General features: G+C 46.6%; 1 protein-coding gene across 1 annotated transcript; it reads right to left on the reverse strand.

Moving 5' to 3' along the window:
• Window positions 1-20,925: 20,925 nt before the first annotated feature.
• LOC311112735 (growth-regulated alpha protein-like) lies at window positions 20,926-22,632 on the reverse strand. The gene is made up of 4 exons (XM_084155862.1): window positions 22,564-22,632; window positions 22,017-22,143; window positions 21,598-21,681; window positions 20,926-21,135 (listed from the first exon to the last, which is right to left on the reverse strand). Exons 1-4 carry the CDS (start codon window positions 22,625-22,627, stop codon window positions 21,081-21,083), a joined length of 330 nt encoding a protein of 109 aa, XP_084011988.1. The 5' UTR covers window positions 22,628-22,632; the 3' UTR covers window positions 20,926-21,080.
• Between the last annotated feature and the right edge of the window lie 2,784 nt (window positions 22,633-25,416).

A 25,416-nucleotide genomic window follows, 5' to 3' on the forward strand; every position in this document is an offset into this window, starting at 1 on the left:
CTCTCTCTCTGTCCTTGTCTCTGTTTCAACTTCCCACTTTCAAAAATTATCCCAGCGTATATCATTTTTCTTGCCTTTCCCTAATTTCTCAAACTGTTCTCTGACTAATTTCAACTTAACGACACTGAGGGTGCCTTCTTCGGGAATATCTCCATTCGTTAAGCGGTGCCATTGTGATACGTCCTCGGCAACATTCGGACTACATTTGCTTACCATCACCTTCAACGGCCCTGTGTAGCATGGGGTGGCTGGAGAACACTTTTTGCTCGAGGACGAACCCATCTTGAGTTCCTATCTCACTCACTCTCACACACACATACATAAAATAGAGGAGTGATCAGTTCCTACAACCTAAACCATGTATATGCATGGCTGCTAAAATATTGCCTAATTTGTTGTTGAACCACTGGAGAACTAATCCAAGTTGGTATCTTACTTACATAAAAAGTAAACACAGTTTTGCTATGACACTTTGCAAAACTGTGTGGACAGTGGACAGTGGACAGTTCTTCCTGTCCACTGGTTAAGAAGTCTATCCCTAACCTGATATTATAGTCTAACATGATGTCCTAACCGGTCCACCCGCATCACACTATGCGGTAGAGCATGCTCTCGAACACTTAGCGCAAAGCGATTTAGGAATGAACAATTCCTCTTATTTCAATGATCATTTTCTCTATCACTTAACGCAAAGTGATTTCATTCATAAAGAATCTTCGAATGATGACTCACCAGCTTAGTAAAATATTGACTGAGCGATCGCTGACCCTCAACTCCCGTGGACGTCAGGCGGGTCTCTCCCTTCCCTCGTTTGACGAGGAGGAATTTACCCTAGACTCACAGCGCAGTGAGCCTCTGCGGGCAGCTTACCTTCGGAGCCGCAGGTCAACGATACGTCAGTCCAGTCTAGGGTGCCAAATTGTGGTGGATATTATAAAATAAGGATTTGCTGGAGTCCAAGTCAAACAAAGATTCTTTATTTTTCTGAGCTCAGGAGAATAGCAGAGCTACACAGCGCAGTGCAGACAGTCTGAATTCCGAAGCATTGGGTGATAAGCACATATCTTTATAGTTCCTGTTCTTGGGCGGAACTCTATCTATACAAGGACGCAGGTGCAAGCTGGATTGCAACATAGGATGATACTCCCATGAACAGGAGGACAGTTTCACAGTTTCACAAGGTTAGTCACATACTCATAGAATTAAAATGTCCCATTACACTCCTCCCTTTTGTTAATTCCTTAATAATAATTTAAGCAATTTTAAATGTAGCAAGCTTCTAAAGGCATAATATCCTGTAGTCCACCAATTCTTCCATGTAAATCTCATCCGTTGTGAAACTGAGTTTAAAACCTTCAACCCGTCACCCATCATATACAGTTCTAACTTGCCAGTTTCTGCTAATGATTAAGTATAACAAAGATAGCCAAGTGGATTCTTCCTCAGTAAAGCGTTTGCTCCCAGAGTGCGGCTGCTTAGGAGAGAACACCTGGCAACCACAGAGTCTGGGCGTTCAGCCAATATTCCACTCCCACTGAGCCGACCTTGTGAGAGCAAACCTCTATCTACAACAGGCACATTTCTATGTATGCAACAGGTCAAACATGTATGATAAATGTGAAATACTGTAAGCAGAAAGAGACACAATATTCGTGATATTTACACGTCTATCAAAAAGAAGGTATTTCTACTAAAATCAGGAACTGAAACGAAAAGAGAACACCCAGAAAACCACAGTGTGCCTTAACCCTTATTATATTACCCTTACTGGTAAATACTTCAACAAGGCACAGTACCACTCATTCCTGTGTGTTCTTCTCCTCCTCAGAGTAGAACGACATCTCATGAAAAAACTAGTAGTGGGTAATGATATTTTTGGCCGAACCACGGGGTGTATTGGTTCGGTCCTCATGGCAGGTAAAACCTTTGCCAGAGCACATAAACCATGTGTTGGTCCCTCAGGTAAATAGGGGTAAGCAGTATGATTAGAAATCCAATAATTTCCTTCAGGTGCTCCTACTGAACATTTCCCAGCTGCTGTTGCAAAATTGTGTAATCCCTGTTGAAATGTTGGGCAATTGTCATTCACCTCGTTTTTACAAAGGTGGCTATCTAACACTCCCAATTCTACCGCCTGGTCCCCAGAACCAGTGAATCTCAGGAATAATAATAATAATATTCAGGAATAACATCAATAACAACAGTATCAGGAACATTTAAACAATCGGCTTGACAGCCAGGCGTTCGTCGTCTGCAGTTTAGTTCACACATTTTTGTAGTTGTGGTATTTGCACAGCTCTCTGTGACAGGCATTGGCCTTATAAACAGTGTGGGGTGATAGATATTGGCATTATAAACAGTGTGGGGAACAATTGATGAATGAAACATCTTGCAAGTTTCGTAGTCAGTAAGTCTCCTTGCAATCAGGGGAAAAACCCCTGACACAGATTTAGGTGTCAGTCTACAAACACGATGTCGTTGTCCATTGGTTTGAGGCACCTTGTCACAAATAAAATACATCAATTCATCAAAGCAGTTTGGGGTAGGGTCATGGGGGTGAGCTGGCGAATTGTCAAAATGTTCATTACCACTCAACCCTACCATCCCACTTCTGACACCAATCTGTCCTGTTGAACAGAGCAGCAGCAGTCCCAGAATATCCCATTACACAAGCATTACAAGGCATTATTCTAAGCATGATCAGAGAGAGCGAGAGAAACCATAGCTTGAAAGGCCATGCCCCAAAAGTATGACCACTTCTATGAGTTACAAAACCTATTGAAAGGTTGGTTCTACTCTGTGGGCCTGCAGGCTGCCTAAAATGTGCAGGAGGATTTCCTCTGCTTAGGTTCCAACAACGCCTGACCATATGCCCTTCCCTTTTACAGAAACTACAACAACTCTTTGTGGGCTGTTTGGAATTAGTCTCTGTACCTGTCCCAATAGCTGAAATGGGAGCTGTTTTGGTAGCTTGGCCAGCTTGCATACTAGAGAGCAGCATGGACTCCACACCACACCTCTAGGTTAGACTGACTGTGCGTCCATCCTGCTATCTGTATCCAAGACAAACAAATCACTTTGGAGCCTATTTGTCAGAACGCTGAGTGTGGATGTGGTGCAGGGAATCAAGCGCAGGAACAAGGGTGTTCGTCAACAGACTTTAGTAATCCAAAAATAGTAACTCCAAACAGGTGAATAACCAACCCAACCGGGAGGCATGAACAAATTACGCACACACACAACAGTGCGTAAAACAAGAAAAGGCGCACGCAGTGCGGACTCTCGACACAAACAACACGAGAGAGAAAAAACCATCAACAGCAACAGCTGACATAACAATCACACATAACACCTGACCCAACACACGATAACTAAATAGGAAACAAAATCAAACACTAACAAGGGACAGGTGTACAAACAGACAAAACCAAACAAACATGAAAACATCGAACGGTGGTAGCTAGTACTCCGGGGACGATGACCGCCGAAGCCTGCCCGAACAAGGAGGAGGAGCAGCCTCGGCCGAAACCGTGACAGTACCCCCCCCTTGACGCGCGGCTCCAGCCGTGCGCCGATCCCGGCCTTGGGGACGACCAGGACGACGCGGAGCAGGGCGCCTAGGATGACCCCAATGGAACTCGGTCAGTAGGGACAGGTCTAATATGTCCCTCCTCGGCACCCAGCACCGCTCCTCCGGGCCGTACCCCTCCCACTCCACGAGATATTGGAGACCCCCCATCCGGCGTCTCGAATCAAGGATGGACCTCACAGTGTACGCCGGAGCCCCCTCGATGTCCAACGGGGGTGGAGGAGTCTCCTCTATCTCATAGTCCTGGAGTGGACCAGCTACCACCGGCCTGAGGAGAGACACATGGAACGAGGGGTTAATATTCCTGTAATCAATAGGCAGTTCTAACCTGTAACACACCTCGTTCAACCTCCTCAGGACTTTGAATGGCCCCACAAACCGCCGACCCAGCTTCCGGCAGGGCAGGCGGAGGGGCAGGTTTCTGGTCGAGAGCCAGACTCGATCTCCAGGTGCGTATACAGGCCCCTCACTGCGGTGGAGATCGGCGCTCGTCTTATGCCGACGGATGGCCCGCTGCAGATGAACGTGGGCAGCGTTCCATGTCTCCTCCGAGCGCCGCACCCACTCATCCACCGCAGGGGCCTCGATCTGGCTCTCGTGCCAAGGTGCCAGAACCGGCTGGTACCCTAACACACACTGGAAAGGGGTTAGTTGGGTGGAGGAGTGGCGGAGAGAGTTCTGCGCCATCTCGGCCCACGGAACGTATCTCGCCCACTCCTCCGGCCGGCCCTGGCAATAAGACCTCAGAAACCTACCCACATCCTGGTTGACACGTTCAACCTGCCCATTACTCTCCGGGTGGTAACCCGAGGTAAGGCTCACCGAAACCCCCAACCGTTCCATAAAGGCTCTCCACACTCTGGAAGTGAACTGGGGGCCTCGATCAGACACTATATCCTCGGGTACCCCGTAATGCCGGAAGACATGGGTAAACAGAGCCTCAGCGGTCTGTAGGGCAGTAGGGAGACCCGGCATGGGAAGGAGACGACAGGCCTTCGAGAACCGATCCACAACGACCAGGATGGTAGTATTCCCCTGTGAGGGGGGAAGGTCTGTAACAAAGTCCACCGAGAGGTGGGACCAGGGTCGTTGTGGAACGGGCAGGGGTTGTAGCTTACCCCTTGGCAAATGTCTGGGCGCCTTACACTGTGCACACACCGAACAGGAGGAGACATAAACCCTCACATCCCTGGCTAACGTTGGCCACCAGTACTTAGTGCTAAGGCAGTGAACTGTCCGGCCGATACCTGGATGTCCAGAGGAGGGGGACGTATGAGCCCAATAAATGAGGCGATCGCGTACCTCGAGCGGAACGTACGTCCGACCCACTGGACACTGTGGAGGACTTGGGTCGGTGCGTAACGCCCGCTCGATCTCTGCATCGACCTCCCATACCACCGGTGCCACCAGACAAGACTTTGGTAGTATGGGAGTGGGCTCAACGGACCTCTCCTCCGTGTCATACCGCCGAGACAGGGCATCTGCCTTCCCGTTCTGGGACCCAGGGATGTAAGTGATTTTAAACACAAACCGGGCTAGAAACATAGTCCAGCGGGCCTGGCGAGGATTCAGTCTCCTAGCTGCCCGGATGTACTCCAGGTTACGGTGGTCCGTCAAAATGAGGAAAGGGTGTTGAGCCCCCTCAAGCCAATGCCTCCACACCTTTAGGGCCTGTACCACGGCTAACAGCTCCCTGTCCCCTACGTCATAATTCCGCTCCGCCGGACTGAGCTTCTTAGAATAAAAAGCACAGGGGCGGAGCTTAGGTGGTGTGCCAGACCGTTGTGAGAGGACGGCCCCAATACCGGCCTCGGACGCGTCTACCTCTACCTGGAATGGTAAAGCGGGATCCGGATGCGCCAACACCAGCGCCGAGGTAAACAGGTCCTTCAGTCTCCCAAAAGCCCTGTCCGCCTCAGCTGACCACCGCAAGCGCACCGGACCCCCCTTCAACAGAGACGTTATGGGAGCTGCCACCTGTCCAAAACCCCGGATAAACCTCCGGTAATAATTCGCAAAACCCAAGAACTGTTGCACCTCTTTCACAGTGGTTGGGGTTTGCCAATTACGCACAGCTGACACCCGGTCAACCTCCATCTTCACCCCTGACGCAGACAACTGATAACCCAAAAAGGAGACCGACTTCTGAAAGAACAGACATTTCTCTGCCTTGACATATAGGTCATGCTCCAACAGTCTCCTCAACACTCGGCGCACCAGGGCTACATGCTCAGCTCGGGTAGAACTGTACACCAGAATATCGTCTATGTACACGACTACTCCCTGCCCCAGCATGTCCCGGAAAATCTAATCTACAAAGGATTGGAAGACTGAGGGAGCATTCATTAACCCATATGGCATGACGAGATACTCGTAATGACCGGAGGTCGTGCTAAATGCTGTCTTCCATTCATCGCCCTCTCTAATGCGCACCAAGTTATATGCGCTCCTGAGATCCAATTTTGTGAAGAACTGAGCACCGTGTAATGACTCCGTCATAGTCGCAATCAGAGGAAGTGGATAACTGTACTTCACCGTAATCTGATTGAGACCGCGGTAATCAATACACGGGCGCAAACCTCCATCTTTTTTCTTCACAAAAAAGAAGCTCGAGGAAGCGGGTGAAGTGGAGGCCCGTATGTATCCCTGTCTCAGAGACTCAGCGATGTAAGTTTCCATCGCCTTCCTCTCCTCTTGAGACAAGGGATACACATGGCTCCGCGGGAGTGCTGCTCCTAACTGGAGATCTATCGCACAATCCCCCTGTCTATGAGGCGGCAGCTGCGCCGCCCTTGTCATACTAAACACCAGTTTCAAATCCTCATACTCGGGGGGAATATGCAGTGCGGGCATTTGATTTGGACTCTCCACCGAGGTCGCCCCTATGGAAACACCCAGACATAGCCCCTCACACTGAACAGACCACCCTTTAAGAGCTTTCTCTCGCCACGAAATAGTAGGATCATGGGTAATCAACCAGGGAAGTCCCAGCACCACCGGATACGCAGGAGAGTCAATCAGATAGAGCTGAATCGTCTCCTCATGACCCCCCTGCGTCTTCATCCTAAGGGGCGCTGTGACCTCCCTAATTAACCCAGATCCTAACGGACGGCTATCTAGGGCATGTACAGGGAAAGGCTTATCAACGGGAAGGAGAGGAATCCCTAACTCTACACAGAACTGGCGATCTACAAAATTCCCAGCTGCGCCTGAATCTACTAGCGCCTTATGCTGGGAACGAGGTGCAACCTGTGGAAAACAAACAGGCAAGGTTATGTGAACGACAGAAAGCTCTGGGTAAGTAGGGCGCCTACTCACCTGGGAGGACTCCCCAATGCGTGGCCTGCCTTCCCCTCCACCGGGGGACCTTCCCCAACACCTAGCCGCGGTGTGCCCTCCACGGCCACAGTTGGTGCAGGGAACGGCCCCCCTCGGGTTCCTACTCCTCCGTTCTCTAGCGCCAGCACCTCCGAGCTCCATAGGGCTCGGCTCGGAGGTGCCGGAAGGTGGAATGGGCAACCCCCACCCGGGACGTCCACGGGTGGCGAGCAGGGTGTCCAGCCGAATGGCCATGTCGACCAGTTGGTCAAACGACAACGTGGTATCCCTGCATGCCAACTCTCTCTGGACGTCCTCCCGGAGGCTGCAGCGGAAGTGGTCTATGAGGGCCCGCTCATTCCACCCTGCATCTGCCGCTAGAGTCCGAAACTCCAAAGCAAAATCCTGTGCGCTCCTCATCCCCTGTCGGAGGTAGAACAGACGCTCCCCCGCCGCCTTCCCTTCTGGTGGATGGTCAAACACGGCACGGAAGCGGCGGGAGAACTCCGCATAGGTAATAGTAGCGGCGTCTATTCTCCTCCATTTGGCGTTGGCCCACTCCAACGCCTTGCCGGTGAGACAGGAGATGAGGGCGGAGACGCTCTCGTGTCCCGAGGGCGCCGGGTGTACGGTGGCGAGGTAGAGCTCCACTTGCAGCAGGAACCCTTGACACCCGGCAGCGGAGCCGTCGTACGCCCTCGGGAGCGAGAGCCGAATCCCGCTGGGTTCCGGAAGGGGGACAGGAGGACTGACCGATGGGGATGGTCCGGTAGGTGGGGGCGTGGGTACCCCGCTGCTTTCCCATCGGTGGAGAGTGTTCATCACCCGATCCAGGGCGTGACCGATCTGGTTGATCCTGTCCTCCTGCCCACGAAGACGGTCCTCCATGATGTCCGTTGGCGCGGTTGCTCCTGCTGATTCCATGGGTGGATGTGTGATTCTGTCAGAACGCTGAGTGTGGATGTGGTGCAGGGAATCAAGCGCAGGAACAAGGGTGTTCGTCAACAGACTTTAGTAATCCAAAAATAGTAACTCCAAACAGGTGAATAACCAACCCAACCGGGGGGCATGAACAAATTACGCACACACACAACAGTGCGTAAAACAAGAAAAGGCGCACGCAGTGCGGACTCTCGACACAAACAACACGAGAGAGAAAAAACCATCAACAGCAACAGCTGACATAACAATCACACATAACACCTGACCCAACACACGATAACTAAATAGGAAACAAAATCAAACACTAACAAGGGACAGGTGTACAAACAGACAAAACCAAACAAACATGAAAACATCGAACGGTGGTAGCTAGTACTCCGGGGACGACGACCGCCGAAGCCTGCCCGAACAAGGAGGAGGAGCAGCCTCGGCCGAAACCGTGACACTATTTGTGCTCTGTTCTAACAAATCTCTCTGCGTGTCATGTAGAAATGACCTAGTCAAATCAAACATATTTTTTAAATAAAACATATTTAGATTTGTTTACTTTTTGGTTACTACATGATTCCTTATGTGTTATTTCATGGTTTTGATGACTTCATTATTATTCTACAATGTAGAAAATAGTAAAAATAAAGAAAAATCCTTGAATGAGTAGGTGTTCTAAAACTTTTGACTGGTAGTGTACGTAATTTTCAAACATTCCAAACATTTATGAAAACGTGAAAATTACTGTATCTAAGAGCTTGCTTTTCAGAAAATGTTTTAAAAAGTGTAATATTCTTCCTGGGGGTGTATATGAACAGATTTCTAATGAGATTTCATGTTGCTAAAATGCTGTCAGTTCCACTTTAAGACATGCCGGAGAAGTACATCTCGTATTTGAATATTACATTATTATTATTAATATTTGAATTATTTGCATATTTTAATATACTTGTGTACTTGTGGTGGTCGGGTTCATTCAGGTCTATCAGCTATAGTTACATAGACCCAAAACGCGATGACAATCAAACAGGACCCGACCCGAACCGGAGGGACAAGTTTGAATTTTGGACCCGACCCGCTCGGGTCGAACTATGAATTCTACCATAATATTTATATGTTTGGGTCTTACTGTTGGTGAGGAGTGTGGAGTAGGTGCTCCCCAGAGCCAGCAGGAGGCAGCTTCTGCTGGTAAAGAGGTGGGACAGAGGTCTTCTAATCTCGATGGGACTTCCTGGTTAAATAAAGGTTAAATAAATTAAATAACAGTGGTGTCTGTCCAGTGGTGACGGGCGGATACAGCGAACGGCTGAGGCTGTGGAGCTTTCTAGCGGCATGTACTTTAGCTTTTTTTTTTTTACTTTTCCACTATGAGCAATGATCATGTGGTTACCACCATAACAGATAGATATTTCTTCAGAAAAGTGCCTGCCGGGGGGAATCACGTGACCCTTGAACAAGATGGCTGCATGAACTGAGAGCTTCGCACAAGTAATTTCCAATTCTTAATCTTACCTCCACTTCAAGTTAAACCCCATTAGCTTTAGTCAAAAAAGCCATGGCGACTACAAAAGGCGACATTACATGTAACATTTTTACCCGGACTCAAGCAATAGCTGCGGGAAAAGCCTCCAAGAAACAGCTAGCTTCAGAAAAAGCTAGCACCATTGCCCAGGAGTATGAGGACCCGTCCCTTCCCGAGGCCCAACAACTACCAACCTCGTCCTCTGTCGAAGACGTCCTTTCTAAGCTAGATGGCATTAACTCTCAGTTCAGTGCGATAGAGGGCAAGGTGACAACCCTGGAAAATGCCTTGCCTGATGTCAACAACAAGATAACCATCAACGCAGGGCACCTGGATGAGGCAGAGGGGCTTATCCTATCCATGGAAAACTCACTGGCAGATGTCATGGAAACCATAGCATCTGCTAAAAAGAAAATAGAGCATCTAAAAGAGAAAACAGAGGACCTGGAAAATAGGGTGCGAAGGAATAACTGTGTTCTATTAAACCTGGCCAAAAAAGAAGAGGGAAACATGCCACTGATCCGCTACTTGCAAGACAAACTTCCAGAGTGGCTCCACCTGTCCACCGACAGGCCCATAGAACACGAGAGAGCTCACCGAGCACTGTGGCCTCCACCAGCAGCCAGACAACCACTGCGCCCAATCACTGTACGTTTCCTGAGATTCACCGACAATGAATGAGTACTACAGGCGACGAAAATCAACACCATTACAGTGGGAAACGCCAAAATCACCTTACGCTGGAATACACAGAGGGTTTGACGAGGTGAAAAAACACTTAATTGACCGAGGTATCTTCAGGAGATTCAAATACCCAAACGCCCTGCGACACTTCAAAACTCCAGAAGAGGCAAAAAGGTTTTTGAAGGGCAATCCTGGCCACTGAGAAATGGATAGATTACTAAAAGTGATTACTGTTATTACTATTGGAGGTATGTCACGATCATTATGTGAAGCGGACCAAGGCGCAGCGTGATAAGCGTACATGTTTTATTAAGTGTACACAACATGAACAAAAACAACAAATGAACGATACGTGAAGTCCTAGGTTAATAACACAAACCTATACGGATCAAGATCCCACAAAACTAAAATGCCAAAAGGCTGCCTAAGTATGGTCCCCAATCAGAGACAACGAGCTACAGCTGTCTCTGATTGGGAACCACCCTGGCCAACATAGATGTACACGATCTAGAACAAAACACATAGAACTAAACAATAAACCTACACACCCTGGCTCAACATTAAAGAGTCCCCAGAGCCAGGGCGTGACAAGGTAAGACAACATAGAGCCGCCATCCAATGTCCCACCCGCTGAGAGAGGGATAGGCCCTAAAACCTAAGCTAGGCCTACTAACGTTTTAGCCTACTTTTATTTCCCCTTTTATGTCAAGTGAGAAAATTAACCATTTACAGCATGTTATCTTGTCTGTAGAAGATATAGGCTAATTGGCAGACAAAGTGATCCGATTCTGTCAATTTTATATAGCCAACTTTTTTTATTTCTATTGACAATTTTCACAAATGCCTTCACCATTGATAGCCTGTCGATTACGACATATCTACAGACATAACGAGAGGATCAGTGTGTCCATTTTTTGCCTATGGTTATGACCACCTTATCCTGTTGATATTTTGTTTTAATAATAACAAACAACTTATCCTATAGATCCCTCTTAGGGATTTGCACCCTAATTTCTGTTTTATTTAGTCCAAATGATTAGGCCTGTGTCCTTTGGGGGATGTATTTGTAGGCTGGGCTATTGATTTGATTTACTTCATTTCTCCCTCTCTTTTTTACTGTGGTCTGGATGGGGGCTACATTGTCACTTACTTAATGCGGGGTGGAGAGGATGAGGAATCTCTCTCTCTCTCTCTCTATCTCTTGACTAGTACCTTAAATCTACTGACATTGAACTGCCATGGGCTAGGTCATGCAATATAACGGAAAAATATACTATGTGCTCTCAAAAAGGTAAAAGCAGACATTGCGCTATTACAAGAGACACACCTCTGTGATGCCGAACATGCTAAACTCCGCAGAGCTTGGGTGGGACAGGTGTATTTCTCATCTTTCAAATCTAACAGCAGAGGCACAGCCATACTTATCCATAAGCATGTTACATTCATAATTGACAAAAACATATCTGATCCAGAGGGGAGATTTATTCTGATAAATGGGTCACTCTGTGGGCAACCAATTACTATCTTCAATAGATACAGTATGCCCCTAACACAGATACTCCTGCTTTCATGTCAAAAATGATAACCCTGTTCAATGAGCATTGTGTTTCCTTTGGAGTGCTGGCTGGAGTTTTTAATTGTACCCTTAACTCAACTCTGGACAAATCATCTCAAGTCCCAACCACAAACCCTAGATAGGCAAAGATGGGACTGATATATATCTGGAGAGAGACTAATAGCTAATCTATACATACTACTCCAATGTCCATAACACCTATTCTCGTATAGATTAGATTTTTATGCCAAAGATTTTAATAAATTCTGCCACTTGTACAATCGGACCCATAGCACTTTCAGATCACGCCTTTGTCCGCCTCCGCTTTGACCTCTGTAAAAACATCCCGAGGTCAAAGAGCTGGAAATTCAACACCTCCATGTTATCAAATGAAGCATTCTATACATTGGTTACTACACGGATAGACAACTACACACAAGACAACAAAGACTCTCCTGTTGGAGTTCCAGGTCTCCAGCAGCCTCTGGAACTGCCGTTCTGCGGCCAACAAGGCAGAGTTCATCTCAGCCTATGCTACCCTCCAGTCCCTCGACTTCTTGGCGCTGACGGAAACATGGATTACCACTGAAAACACTGCTACTCCTACTGCTCTCTCCTCGTCTGACCATGTGTTCTCGCATACCCCAAGAGCATCTGGTCAGCGGGGTGGTGGCACAGGAATCCTCATCTCTCCCAAGTGGACATTCTCTCTTTTTCCCCTGACCCATCTGTCTATCTCCTCATTTGAATTCCATGCTGTCACAGTCACTAGCCCATTCAAGCTTAACATCCTTGTCATTTATCGCCCTCCAGGTTCCCTTGGAGAGTTCATCAATGAGCTTGACGCCTTGATAAATTCCTTTCCTGAGGATGGCTGACCCCTCACAGTTCTGGGTGACTTTAACCTCCCTACGTCTAACTTTGACTCATTTCTCTCTGCCTCCTTCTTTCCACTCCTCTCCTCTTTTGACCTCACCCTCTCACCGTTCCCCCCTACTCACAAGGCAGGCAATACGCTTGACCTCATCTTTACTAGATGCTGTTCTTCTACTAATCTCACTGCAACTCCCCTCCATGTCTCCGACCACCACTTTGTATCCCTTTCTCTCTCACTCTCCTCCAACACTACTCACTCTGCCCCTACTCAGATGGTAATGCGCCGTCGCAACCTTCGCTCTCTCTCTCCCGCTACTCTCTCCTCTTCCATCCTATCATCTCTTCCCTCTGCTCAATCCTTCTCCCTCCAATCTCCTGATTCTGCCTACTCAACCCTCCTCTCCTTCCTTTCTGCATCCTTTGACTCTCTATGTCCCCTATCCTCCCGGCCGGCTCGGTCCTCCCCTCCTGCTCCGTGGCTTGACAACTCATTGCGAGCTCACAGAACAGGGCTCCGGGCAGCCGAGCGGAAATGGAGGAAAACTAGACTCCTTCCGGACCTGGCATCTTTTCACTCCCTCCTCTCTACATTTTCTTCCTCTGTTTCTGCTGCTAAAGCCACTTTCTACCACTCTAAATTCCAAGCATCTGCCTCTAACCCTAGGAAGCTCTTTGCTACCTTCTCCTCCCTGCTGAACCCTCCTCCCCCTCCCCCCCTCCTCCCTCTCTGTGGATGACTTCGTCAACCATTTTGAAAAGAAGGTTGACGACATCCGATCCTCATTTGTTAAGTCAAATGACACTGCTGGTCCTGCTCACACTGCCTTACCCTATGCTTTGACATCTTTCTCCCCTCTCTCTCCAGATGAAATCTTGCGACGTGTGACGGCCGGCCGCCCAACAACCTGCCCGCTTGACCCTATCCCCTCCTCTCTTCTCCAGACCATCTCCGGTGACCTTCTCCCTTACCTCACCTCGCTCATCAACTCATCCTTGACCGCTGGCTATGTCCCTTCTGTCTTCAAGAGAGCGAGAGTTGCACCCCTTCCCAAAAAACCTACACTCGATCCCTCCGATGTCAACAACTACAGACCAGTATCCCTTCTTTATTTTCTCTCCAAAACTCTTGAGCGTGCCGTATTTAGCCAATTCTCTTGCTATCTCTCTCAGAATGACCTTCTTGATCCAAACCAGTCAGGTTTCAAGACTGGTCATTCAACTGAGACTGCTCTTCTCTGTGTCACGGAGGCTCTCCGCACTGCTAAAGCTAACTTTCTCTCATCTGCTCTTGTCCTTCTAGACCTGTCTGCTGCCTTTGATACTGTGAACCATCAGATCCTCCTCTCCACCCTCTCCGAGTTGGGCATCTCCGGCGCGGCTCACTCTTGGATTGCGTCCTACCTGACCGGTCGCTCTTACCAAGTGGCGTGGCGAGAATCTGTCTCCGCACCACGTGCTCTCACCACTGGTGTCCCCCAGGGCTCAGTTCTAGGCCCTCTCCTATTCTCGCTATACACCAAGTCACTTGGCTCTGTCGTATCCTCACATGGCCTCTCCTGTCATTGCTACGCAGACGACACACAACTAATATTCTGCTTTCCCCCTTCTGATAACCAGGTGGCAAATCACATCTCTGCATGTCTGGCAGACATATCAGTGTGGATGACGGATCACCACCTCAAGCTGAACCTCGGCAAGACGGAGCTGCTCTTCCTCCCGGGGAAGGACTGCCCGTTCCATGATCTCGCCATCACGGTTGACAACTCCGTTGTGTCCTCCTCCAAGTGCGAAGAGCCTTGGCGTGACCCTGGACAACACCCTGTCGTTCTCCACTAACATGAAGGCGGTGACCCGATCCTGTAGGTTCATGCTCTACAACATTCGGAGAGTACGACCCTGCCTTACACAGGAAGCGGCACAGGTACTAATCCAGGCACTTGTCATCTCCCGTCTGGATTACTGCAACTCGCTGTGGCTGGGCTCCCTGCCAGTGCCATTAAACCCCTACAACTTATCCAGAACGCTGCCGCCAGTCTGATGTTCAACCTTCCCAAGTTCTCTCATGTCACCCTGCTCCTCCGCACACTCCACTGCCTTCCAGTTGAAGCTTGCATCTAGTACAAAAGCATGGTGCTTGCCTACAGAGCTATGAGGAGAACGGCATCTCCTTACCTTAAGGCTCTGATCAGACCCTACACCCAAACGAGGGCACTACGTTCATCCACCTCTGGCCTGCTAGCCCCCCTACCTCTACGGAAGCACAGTTCCCGCTCAGCCCAGTCAAAACTGTTCGCTGCTCTGGCACCCTAATGGTGGAACAAGCTCCCTCACGACACCAGGACAGCAGAGTCACTCACCACCTTCCGGAGACACTTGAAACCCCACCTCTTTAAGAAATACCTGGGATAGGATAAAGTAATCCTTCTACCCCCCCTTACCCCACCCCAAAGAAAGAAAAAAAAACATATTGTAAAGTGGTTATCCCACTGGCTATAAGGTGAATGCACCAATTTGTAAGTCGCTCTGGATAAGAGCGTCTGCTAAATGACGTAAATGTAAATGTAAATAAACAGAAATACCATGAGTATAGCAATAGGCCTAGCAGATTGCTTGCATACAAATTTAAAAAAGAGCAGTCAGAGCGTCCAATCATGGCCATCCGAACAGCAGATGACGAGGTCACATATGATCCAAATAAGATTACATTTAACTTTTCATGATTTTTACTGCAAATTATATGCTCGCCAAAAGACTAAACACTCTTCTTCCCAAAATAATAAAAGCGGACCAAACTGGATTTATTAGAGACAGGTACTCTTCTGATAACGTTTGCTGTCTTTTTGATATTATAGATCAAGTAAACACACAGAAGACCCCTATCCTGCTGACTTCACTGGATGCTGGGAAGGCGTTCAACAGGATGGAGTGGAGCTTTCTTTTCTCAGTCTTAGAAAAGTCCAATATGGGTCCAAACTTTATTAAATGGATTAAGTCCCTATATTCTCATCCAAATGCCATGGTGACTACTAATGGTCTGAATTCTGAAAGATTCACTTTGGGACATCGCACAAGACAAGGATGCTCGCTGTACCCACTGCTCTACTTGTTGGGGAGGAGCTTTTGGCGGAGTTGATAAGTAGCAATCCAAGTATTATGGGTGTTTCTGCAAGCGGCCTTCAGCACAAGATTTCGCTCTACACGGATGATGTCTTGCTCTACATATCCAACCCTGAGAAATCCCTCCCATTTTAGACACAATTGCTCAGTACTGCAAATTTTCAGGATATAAGATAGATTTGAACAAATCCATTGTTTGCCCTCTCAAACTTACACTCATCAGCTCTATGAAGACACTCTGCCCATTCCAATGGAAGACATAGGGGTTTCAATACCTTGGGATCTTTGTAACACCAGATCTGAATTGCCTTTTCAAGGAAAATTATCTCCCACTCCTGGATCGAATCAAGAATGACCTCCGAACCTGGATCTCCCTCCCAATTAGCTTAGTCAGAAGAATCAATGTTATCTGTATAAACATCCTCCCTAGATTTAACTATTTATTTCACATGCTCCAATGCTATCTCCCAGTTAATTTTTTCAAAATAACCAACCAAAGCATCACCAAATGTATATGGGGCAATAAAAAACCTAGGATCAAGTTCTCCACTCTATGGAAACCTGAATCTAATCAGCAACATGCTAACATTGATCACAAACAGACAAGACTCAATGTGGATTCAGATAGAGGCCCAATCCTATGGTTAATTGCCCCTAAGCTCAATTATATTCATTAATCTCTTAAGGATTGGACCCTTTTTTCAAATTTAGCCTAAAATGACATACCCAAATCTAACTGCCTGTAGCTCAGGACCTGAAACTAAGATATGCATATTCTTGATACCATTTGAAATGAAACACTTTGAAGTTTGTGGAAATGTGAAATGAATGTAGGAGAATATAACACATTAGATCTGGTAAAAGATAATACAAACATCTTTGAAATGCAAGATAAATGCCACATTATAATATTGACGTTTAGGCTTCATTTAGATTTTGGCCACTAGATGGCAGCAGTGTGTGTACAAAGTTTCAGATTGATCCAGTGAAGCATTGCAATACTATTTTGTATCAAGTTTGCCCAAATGTGCCGAATTGGTCAATTGATACATTTTCAAGTACATAACTATAGAGAACATACAAAAATGATATGGTAATACAACATGTAAGTTTACACACTACCAGGAATGTCATACATGATGGATCATTTGCTTATACACTAACTTTCACACATCTAGATGGCCGGGCGGGGTGGGTGTGGAGCCAGAGACAGCAAGGGTTCAAACTGTAGAACCCAGTTCCTACATTTGAATATAAAAATGTAGATTGACCAGATTGTTGACTTTATTCCTCTTTAAAAGCTCTCTTATGAACTTCGCAAGAGACACCCCAGGTTTGATAGACTCTGGTCTCTCCACTACTCAACTATTTTCCAAATTGGACAGAGTGAATGGGGTGATTATGGAAATGGGTGTATATACATGTTGTGTAAGGTGCTATAGAAACTAATTATTTGCTCGTTGTCTCAGCTAAAGCTGGAAATAGTCAACATGATCACAGATAGTGCTGCTGCAAGTTAATTTTTTTTGTTTAATATTTGTATTGTATTATATTATATATTATTTATGTCTGCCACATCTGCTTAAATTAATGGAGAATCTCCATTTAAATCACTTTATAGTCTTGGACTAGGCTCAATTAAGTAATCTGTGTCTGAATAACTGGCCCTAAACTTTCTTATCTGGATGTGCTTCCCACAACACTAAAATAAGTCATTCTTGGCTCATTCTATATTGATGTTCTCACAGTGAACCTTTTTCTTAGGAAAGACGGCACCATTCCAAGACCTCTATGTTTTGGGAAATGGCCGTTTCTGTCACGCTCTGGCTCCGGGACTTTGTATTATTGAGCCAGGGTGTGTTCATTTTTGTTGTGTTTGGGGATTAGTTGGGTTGTTATTGGTGGTTTCATTGTTTGGTCCAGTGACTCCCAATCAGTGGTAACGAGTGTCAGCTGTCGGCTCGTTATCTCTGATTGGGAGCCATATTTAAACTGTCATTGTTCACCTTGGGGTTGTGGGTTTTTGTTCTATGTTCAGTCGTTGTCACTGAGGACTTCATGATCGTGTTTTGTTTTGTATTCTCGTGTATTGCATTAAAGTCAATATGTTCGCTACCAACGCTGCGCTTTGGTCCTACTTCATAGACGATCGTGACAGAAAAACCCACCACAACGAGACCAAGCAGCGTTTCCAGGAGTTGGATGACGAGTGGTGGAGACAGAAGAGCGAAGGTTGGGAGAGGACTATAGAGGCCTGGTCCACGGAGAGGAGAGACCCCCAGAAATTTTTTAGGGGGGGGCTCACGACTTCGGGGCAGCAGGAGTACGGGTTAGAGGAGTGCAGTAGGTTGGCAGAAAAGGCCGCCAGGTTAAGGGGGCCACTGGTCACGAAGGGGAAGGAAGGTGTGGAGGCACGGCGAAGGGTACTGGGGTGTGTTACCAGTCCGGTCCGGCCCGTTCCTGATCCCCGTGTAGGGCCAGGGGTGTGTGTCCTCAGTGCGGCCCTGTCTGTGCCTGTTCCTCGCATGGAGCCTGTGGTGCGCGCCGCCAGCCCGACTCGGTCTGTTCCTGCTCCCCGCACCAAGTCTGTGGTGCGTTTCGTCAGCCCTGTCCGGCCCGTCCCTGCTCCCCGCACCAAGCCAATGGTGCGCGTCGCCAGCCCAGCCCGGCCGGTTCCTGCTCCACGCATCAAAACTACGGTGTGCGTCGCCGGCCCAACCCGGACTGTTCCTGCCACTCGCACCAGGCTAAGGGTGCGAGTCGTCAACCTGGGTCAGCTCGTTCCGGCTACTCGCAACAAACCAAGGGGGCGAGTCGTCAACCTGGTTCAGCCTATTCCTGCTACGCGCACCAAGCCAGGGAGGCGAGTCGTCAGCCTGAGGAGGTCCGTTCCGGCTCCACGCACCAAGCCGAGGATGCGTATCGTCAGCCAGGTCCGGTCCGTCCCTGCCTCACGCGCCAAGCTAGGGGTGCGCGTCATCAGTCCGGATCCAGCCAGCTGGGTTGGATCGGACCGGGGCCATTACGGGGGGATGGATGTAGGATGGTGGTCAAGCCCGGAGCCAGAGCCGGAGCCGCCTCCGAGGAGCAACACCCACCCAGCCCTCCCCTATTTGGGTTCTTTGAGGCGCGGTCGCAGTCCGCGCCTTTAGGGGGGGGTACTGTCACGCTCTGGCTCCGGGACTTTGTATTATTGAGCCAGGGTGTGTTCATTTTTGTTGTGTTTGGGGATTAGTTGGGTTGTTATTGGTGGTTTCATTGTTTGGTCCAGTGACTCCCAATCAGTGGTAACGAGTGTCAGCTGTCGGCTCGTTATCTCTGATTGGGAGCCATATTTAAACTGTCATTGTTCACCTTGGGGTTGTGGGTTTTTGTTCTATGTTCAGTCGTTGTCACTGAGGACTTCATGATCGTGTTTTGTTTTGTATTCTCGTGTATTGCATTAAAGTCAATATGTTCGCTACCAACGCTGCGCTTTGGTCCTACTTCATAGACGATCGTGACAGTTTCCAAGTTTCAAGTTTGAATTGTCACATGCACAAAGTACAGTGAAATGCTTAATAACTTGCAAGCGAACAGTGCTAACTAATAGAAAATAAAAAATACAAATGAGGATCCAATGTGTGATGACTTGTCTAATTGTCTTTAGTCAACAGTAAACCACATGCTTCTGCTGCTGCTGCGTTGTCTTCACAGGTCAAGGCTTCAAACACACTGTCTGCGTGGGTTTTTTGGTTGACCCAACTGCTGGGTTGCCGGCGTTGGGTCACTTAGTTGGGTTATTTCTTTACAAACTGCTGGGTTATTGGTGCTGGGTTATTGAGATATGACCCAGTGGGTCAGATCAGAAGACTGGAGGCGTAGTTTAGTAGGGGCGTGGCTTTCAGATAGTTACCATGAGAGGTATGTCATTCCTGTTCATCTGTTCTGTTGCATAGTTATCACATGTTGTGGTTTAATATTTACATTTTGGTAGCTGCATTGAGGTTTATAGAAGTGTTTGAGTTCCACCACAGAAGAAGAACCATAATGGCCAGAACAAAATCTAGACTATGAAATCTAGACGATAAAATCCAGACAACAAAATCTAGACAACCAAATATAGACAACAAAATCAAGATCAAAATCAAGATCCGTCCCCCCATTACTGCACCTGACCTTACAACACAACTCCCAAAAACCCCTATTCCTTCCAATAAACCTGCTCCCCCTCCAAGTCCGCTCAGCATACCACCCCCTTCCCACCCGCCCATTACTACCCCTGATCACTCCTCCCCGCCCCTCACTGTCCCTGACTCCTCCCCCCTGTTCCTTAGTGACCCAGATCCACCCCCCTTAGCCCTCCCTCCTCCTGATCCCACACAGCAACAAACCAGCCTGCCTCAGTCCAGACTCCCTGGACCCTCTGAAACCACGTTCACCCCTTTCAGGACCCCCCATCCCACCCCCTAGAAAGTTCAGGGGGCCACCAGGCAGTCAGTGGGGAGGCATGCCAAAACTGTCAAGAACCACCCAACAACACAAACAACCCGCTAGAGGCCTTCATCCATATCTGCAACGAAATGATCAAACCCAGACCTGGACCCACCCCAATGACCCATGACCTTGACAATTCACTCAGAACAGAACGACTTTCTTCAGCCACCATTGTCCAGCCTTGCCGCCGCATCACTCCCCCTCCAGCACCAGCCCAGACCGATGGACATATCCTCCACCACCCCCATCCCTCTTGTCCCTCTCCACCTCTCTCCCCCTTCCTCCCTATACACCTGTCACTCTCACAGAACCAGACCAGATCCAAGAACCCCACACCAGAAGAGGCGCGGAGGAAGGACCAAAGATCTAGACCTACGAGCGGAGCGAGCAGGCCACTGGGGAGTACCACTGACCTGTTTTTAGCCTATACTATATAGGGAATAGGGTTCCATTTGGGACTACACTATAGTTTGCCATTATCTTTGCTTTGATCTTTAGTATTGAGCTTCTTTTCTGGACTCCAAAGGTTCGACTGAAAATGGAACATTATATAAGTGTAGTGTTGATGTGCTGTTTGTGTTGTCTGTTTTAAATGTTGTAATGTTGTATTGACTGCTGCTGCTTTCTTGACCAGGTCTCACTTGCAAAAGAGACTCTGTGTCTCCTGGTTAAATAAAGGTTAAATAAAAATAACAATACAGTCAACCAATATGAATATGTTGTTTTTATTTGCTTGCTTGGAAATGTAATAAAATTAAAGCATCAATATAACATGAACAGACACTCTAATCTAAGGTCTAAAAGTCCTGTTATAAGGAACTATTTTCAGATACTGTCTGCAGCTCTCTTCTATGAACTCCTCCCTCTGACCCCTCCTGGGTCCTTCACTGGTAAACATATAATGAACATATCTTTATTAAAACATATTACGTAATAAACATATAATAAACACAAGCAATAGACACAGTACACAAAAGGTTGTTGAATCACGTCCACCATTTTGTTGACAAGTGTTACGGGGAACGAGTAGTGCTTCCAACCTCTTTAGAACGTTTACTTTCCTGCATTCTGGGAAAGAGAAAAAGACAAGTCAAACCAGGCAGGTTTACGTTTATTGTCACAAGTCTTGTTCTGGAAGCAGAACTGAACCATTTTCCCTTAGATAGGCCAGCTGCAAAGTCAAAATTGGCTATTTTGTAAATGTATAATTTTTTTTGTTGCTTTTGGTCTAAATTTAAGGTTATGTTTAAGGTTAGGTTTAGGATTAACATCAGATTTTATGACTTTGTGGCTGTGCCAGCTAGTGACCACCCACTGGGCACAGGCATCAATTCAACGTCTATTCCACGTTGGTTCAACAGCTGTCTGATCTGTCTAGTCTTCTCCCAGATCTGTTAATGTTGTTTTACTTTCTTGGCATAAAAGCACAAACAGATCTGGGACAAGGAAATTATCTCGCTAAGACAAGGCAATGGCAGCAATGCACCGCCATGTAGCCTACTGTATTATTCAGTTATGGATTGCTATTACCTTTTGGTTGATCTCTCCACCAGAATCTTCACAGGGCGGTCATTTGGGTCCAGGCAGAGTTGACGTCCATTTTTGAGTGTGATACTGAAATAATAAAGGGAGACTGTCTGTACTCCAAGGTTAGGAATTACCAACTATTATTTTTATGCATTTTCTGTAAGATGTGCACCAGTACCTTTGTTCTGTCTTCCTGTGAGCAAATTCTTTAACCTCCACCTTTTTTTCTATCGTAAGTTACTTTTCACGTTTTCAACACTTAGTCTGAAGATCAATGTCAAAACTTAACCTGACTCACTCACAAACTTTTTTTAAATGTATTTTTTACTTTCTACTCATTGTCAAAATGTATTAATAATCATACACATTATTGATTATAAATGCTCAATTATGTTGATTTATCAGTTGAGGGAGTTACTCACATGACTTCAGTCTTTGAGCAGTGCGGACGAGGAGGTAGATGCAGCACTCTCTTCAGATTCCTGAACGGAATACGACCAGTCTGCACTTTGGGGCAAAGGCAGCGTAGAACCCGTGGCTGTCTTTTCCCTATAGAGAGGTAGGGTGGAAAGCGCAATGGGTTTGTCTTACATTACTTGGTTACATTTCAGTGTTTATCTTGTAAGATGATATCAGAAATACATGCATCAATCTATGGTTATTGGTTATGGCTAGAGTTAGGGTAAGGGTTACTGCTGAATAAACAAGGTTACAATGCGTAGTAGTTACAATAGTTAGTACACTGTATAAACATGGATAATAACACAGTAATAAGAACACTATCATGTAAAGAGTCACTGACACTATTGGAATGTTGATTAGTTGCAAAAACTTCAAATGCAAGTAACCAGATTATAAATTCAATAAAGTAATAAACTATCATAAAATAGTATAAAAAAATAGTAAAATAGTAGTAATGAATTAGTAATTACGTATACAATATTAAGTGACAAATGGATGATTATTTACCTTCAGTTGCTGAGAAGATGGCCAGGAGGGTGAGCAGAATGATGGTTATGCTTGTGGTGTTCATGGTGATATCCCTTTACATGCAAACCTGTGGACAGCTGCTGTATTATGGGTCTCCAATTATGATTCTGTTGTCGGATGAGGGTGCGCTGGTCCTTGAAGTGTTTAAGTAAATACAAGAGAAAGCTGCTGAGCAGTCTACTCAAGCTTGGAATTCATTGCAGGCTGTTTCATGTCACCCCAAAACCAACATCTCTCTCTCTCTCTCTCTCTCTCTCTCTCTCTCTCTCTCTCTCTCTCTCTCTCTCTCTCTCTCTCTCTCTCTCTCTCTCTATCTGTCTCTCTGTCTCTCAGGATTTATTTGAAGACATATATGCTAAAATAAGAAAACTATTGTCTTTGGGACACTGTGAAAACAGGAAATTGAATCTGACCGCAGCATTTGGAAGGTGTGTGGGTGTTGTCTTTTAAGTCCTGGAGTGCTTTTCCTCTGCTGGGCCCTGGTCAAAAGCAGTGCACTTAAAGGAAAATACCACTCAAAAACGATATTTTGTCATTTGTTTCATTAGTCCACCGTTGATACAGTCCCAAAAGGTTTTGTGTGTCAGCAATCACATTTTCAAGATATAGAAAGTGTCAAAGTATGATGCATTTTGTTTTTGGGTGGAATTTTCCTTTAATAGGGAATAGGGTGCCATTTTGGACGTAACCTGAAACTTCCCCGCCAATTAAGTACAGTGAGGGAAAAAAGTATTTGAACCCCTGCTGATTTTGTACGTTTGCCCGCTGACAAAGAAATGATCAGTCTATAATTTTAATGGTAGGTTTATTTGAACAGTGAGAGACAGAATAACAACAAAAGAATCCAGAAAAACGCATGTCAAAAATGTTATAAATTGATTTGCATTTTAATGAGGGAAATAAGTATTTGAACCCCTCCCAATCAGAAAGATTTCTGCCTCCCAGGTGTCTTTTATACAGGTAACGAGCTGAGATTAGGAGCACACTCTTAAAGGGAGTTCTCCTAATCTCAGCTTTTTACCTGTATAAAAGAAACCTGTCCACAGAACCAATCAATCAATCAGATTCCAAACTCTCCACCATGGCCAAGACCAAAGAGCTCTCCAAGGATGTCAGACAAGATTGTAGACCTACACACGGCTGGAATGGGCTACAAGACCATCGCCAAGCAGCTTGGTGAGAAGGTGACAACAGTTGGTGTGATTATTCGCAAATGGAAGAAACACAAAATAACTGTCAATCTCCCTCGGCCTGGGGCTCCATGCAAGATCTCACCTTGTGGAGTTGCAATGATCATGAGAACGGTGAGGAATCAGCCCAGAACTACACGGGAGGATCTTGTCAATGATCTCAAGGCAGCTGGGACCATAGTCACCAAGAAAACAATTGGTAACACACTACGCCGTGAAGGACTGAAATCCTGCAGCGCCCGCAAGGTCCCCCTGCTCAAGAAAGCACATATACAGGGCCGTCTGAAGTTTGCCAATGAACATCTGAATGATTCAGAGGAGAACTGGGTGAAAGTGTTGTGGTCAAATGAGACCAAAATTGAGCTCTTTGGCATCAACTCAACTCGCTGTGTTTGGAGGAGGAGGAATGCTGCCTATGACCCCAAGAACACCATTCCCACTGTCAAACATGGAGGTGGAAACATTATGCTTTGGGGGTGTTTTTCTGCTAAGGGGACAGGACAACTACACCGTATCAAAGAGACAATGGACGGGGCCATGTACCGTCAAATCTTGGGTGAGAACCTCCTTCCCTCAGCCAGGGCATTGAAAATGGGTCGTGGATGGGTATTCCAGCATGACAATGACCCAAAACACATGGCCAAGGCAACAAAGGAGTGGCTCAAGAAGAAGCACATTAAGGTCCTGGAGTGGCCTAGCCAGTCTCCAGGCCTTAATCCCATAGAAAATCTGTGGAGGGAGCTGAAGGTTTTTATTTGCTAAACGTCAGGCTCGAAACCTTAATGACTTGGAGAAGATCTGCAAAGAGGAGTGGGACAAAATCCCTCCTGAGATGTGTGCAAACCTGGTGGCCAACTACAAGAAACATCTGACCTCTGTGATTGCCAACAAGGGTTTTGCACCAAGTACTAAGTCATGTTTTGCAGAGGGGTCAAATACTTATTTCCCTCATTAAAATGCAAATACATTTATAACATTTTTGACGTGCGTTTTTTCTGGATTTTTTTGTTGTTATTCTGTCTCTCACTGTTCAAATAAACCTACCATTCAAATTATAGACTGATCATGTCTTTGTCAGTGGGCAAACGTACAAAATCAGCAGGGGATCAAATACTTTTTTCCGTCACTGTATATACTGTAGATATCTGTAGGAAATTCCTTACATTTACCCTTTATCCCCCTCCTCTTTGTGTTTGAGTGGACACTCTATCATGATAGCCCTAACTCTAACCAGCAATAGTTAACAGCAATACAGTCCTTTATTCAAGCGGAACTCTCAACAGTCTTTACACTATCTGTCTAGCTTCACTGCAGCTCTGTGTCCACTTCAGTAGATTTCCATGATTGGTCTCCTGTCCTGGACAACATTGAAGAACCATCTCTCTGAGTCAAGTTGAAGGGCCATTTTGGGGTGGTCTTAAGTAGAGACATGTGTGTTCAGCTGTCCTCCAACCAGCTTCTCAGGGAAAATATGCTGTTTTTTTACATTTTCTCTGGCTGTGATTTTCAACCAATGTGAGCGTTCATTGTGCGATCATGTTGGTCAAACCAGTGTGACCCTGTAGATCAGCAACCCTAAAATCTCTTCATTTACATTTCACTCAGACATCCTCTGGCAAGTGAGGCAAGCAACGCTACAAAT

This window comes from Coregonus lavaretus (genome assembly GCF_964263955.1).
Source record: "Coregonus lavaretus genome assembly, chromosome: 39".
NCBI classification, from domain to species: Eukaryota; Metazoa; Chordata; class Actinopteri; order Salmoniformes; family Salmonidae; genus Coregonus; species Coregonus lavaretus.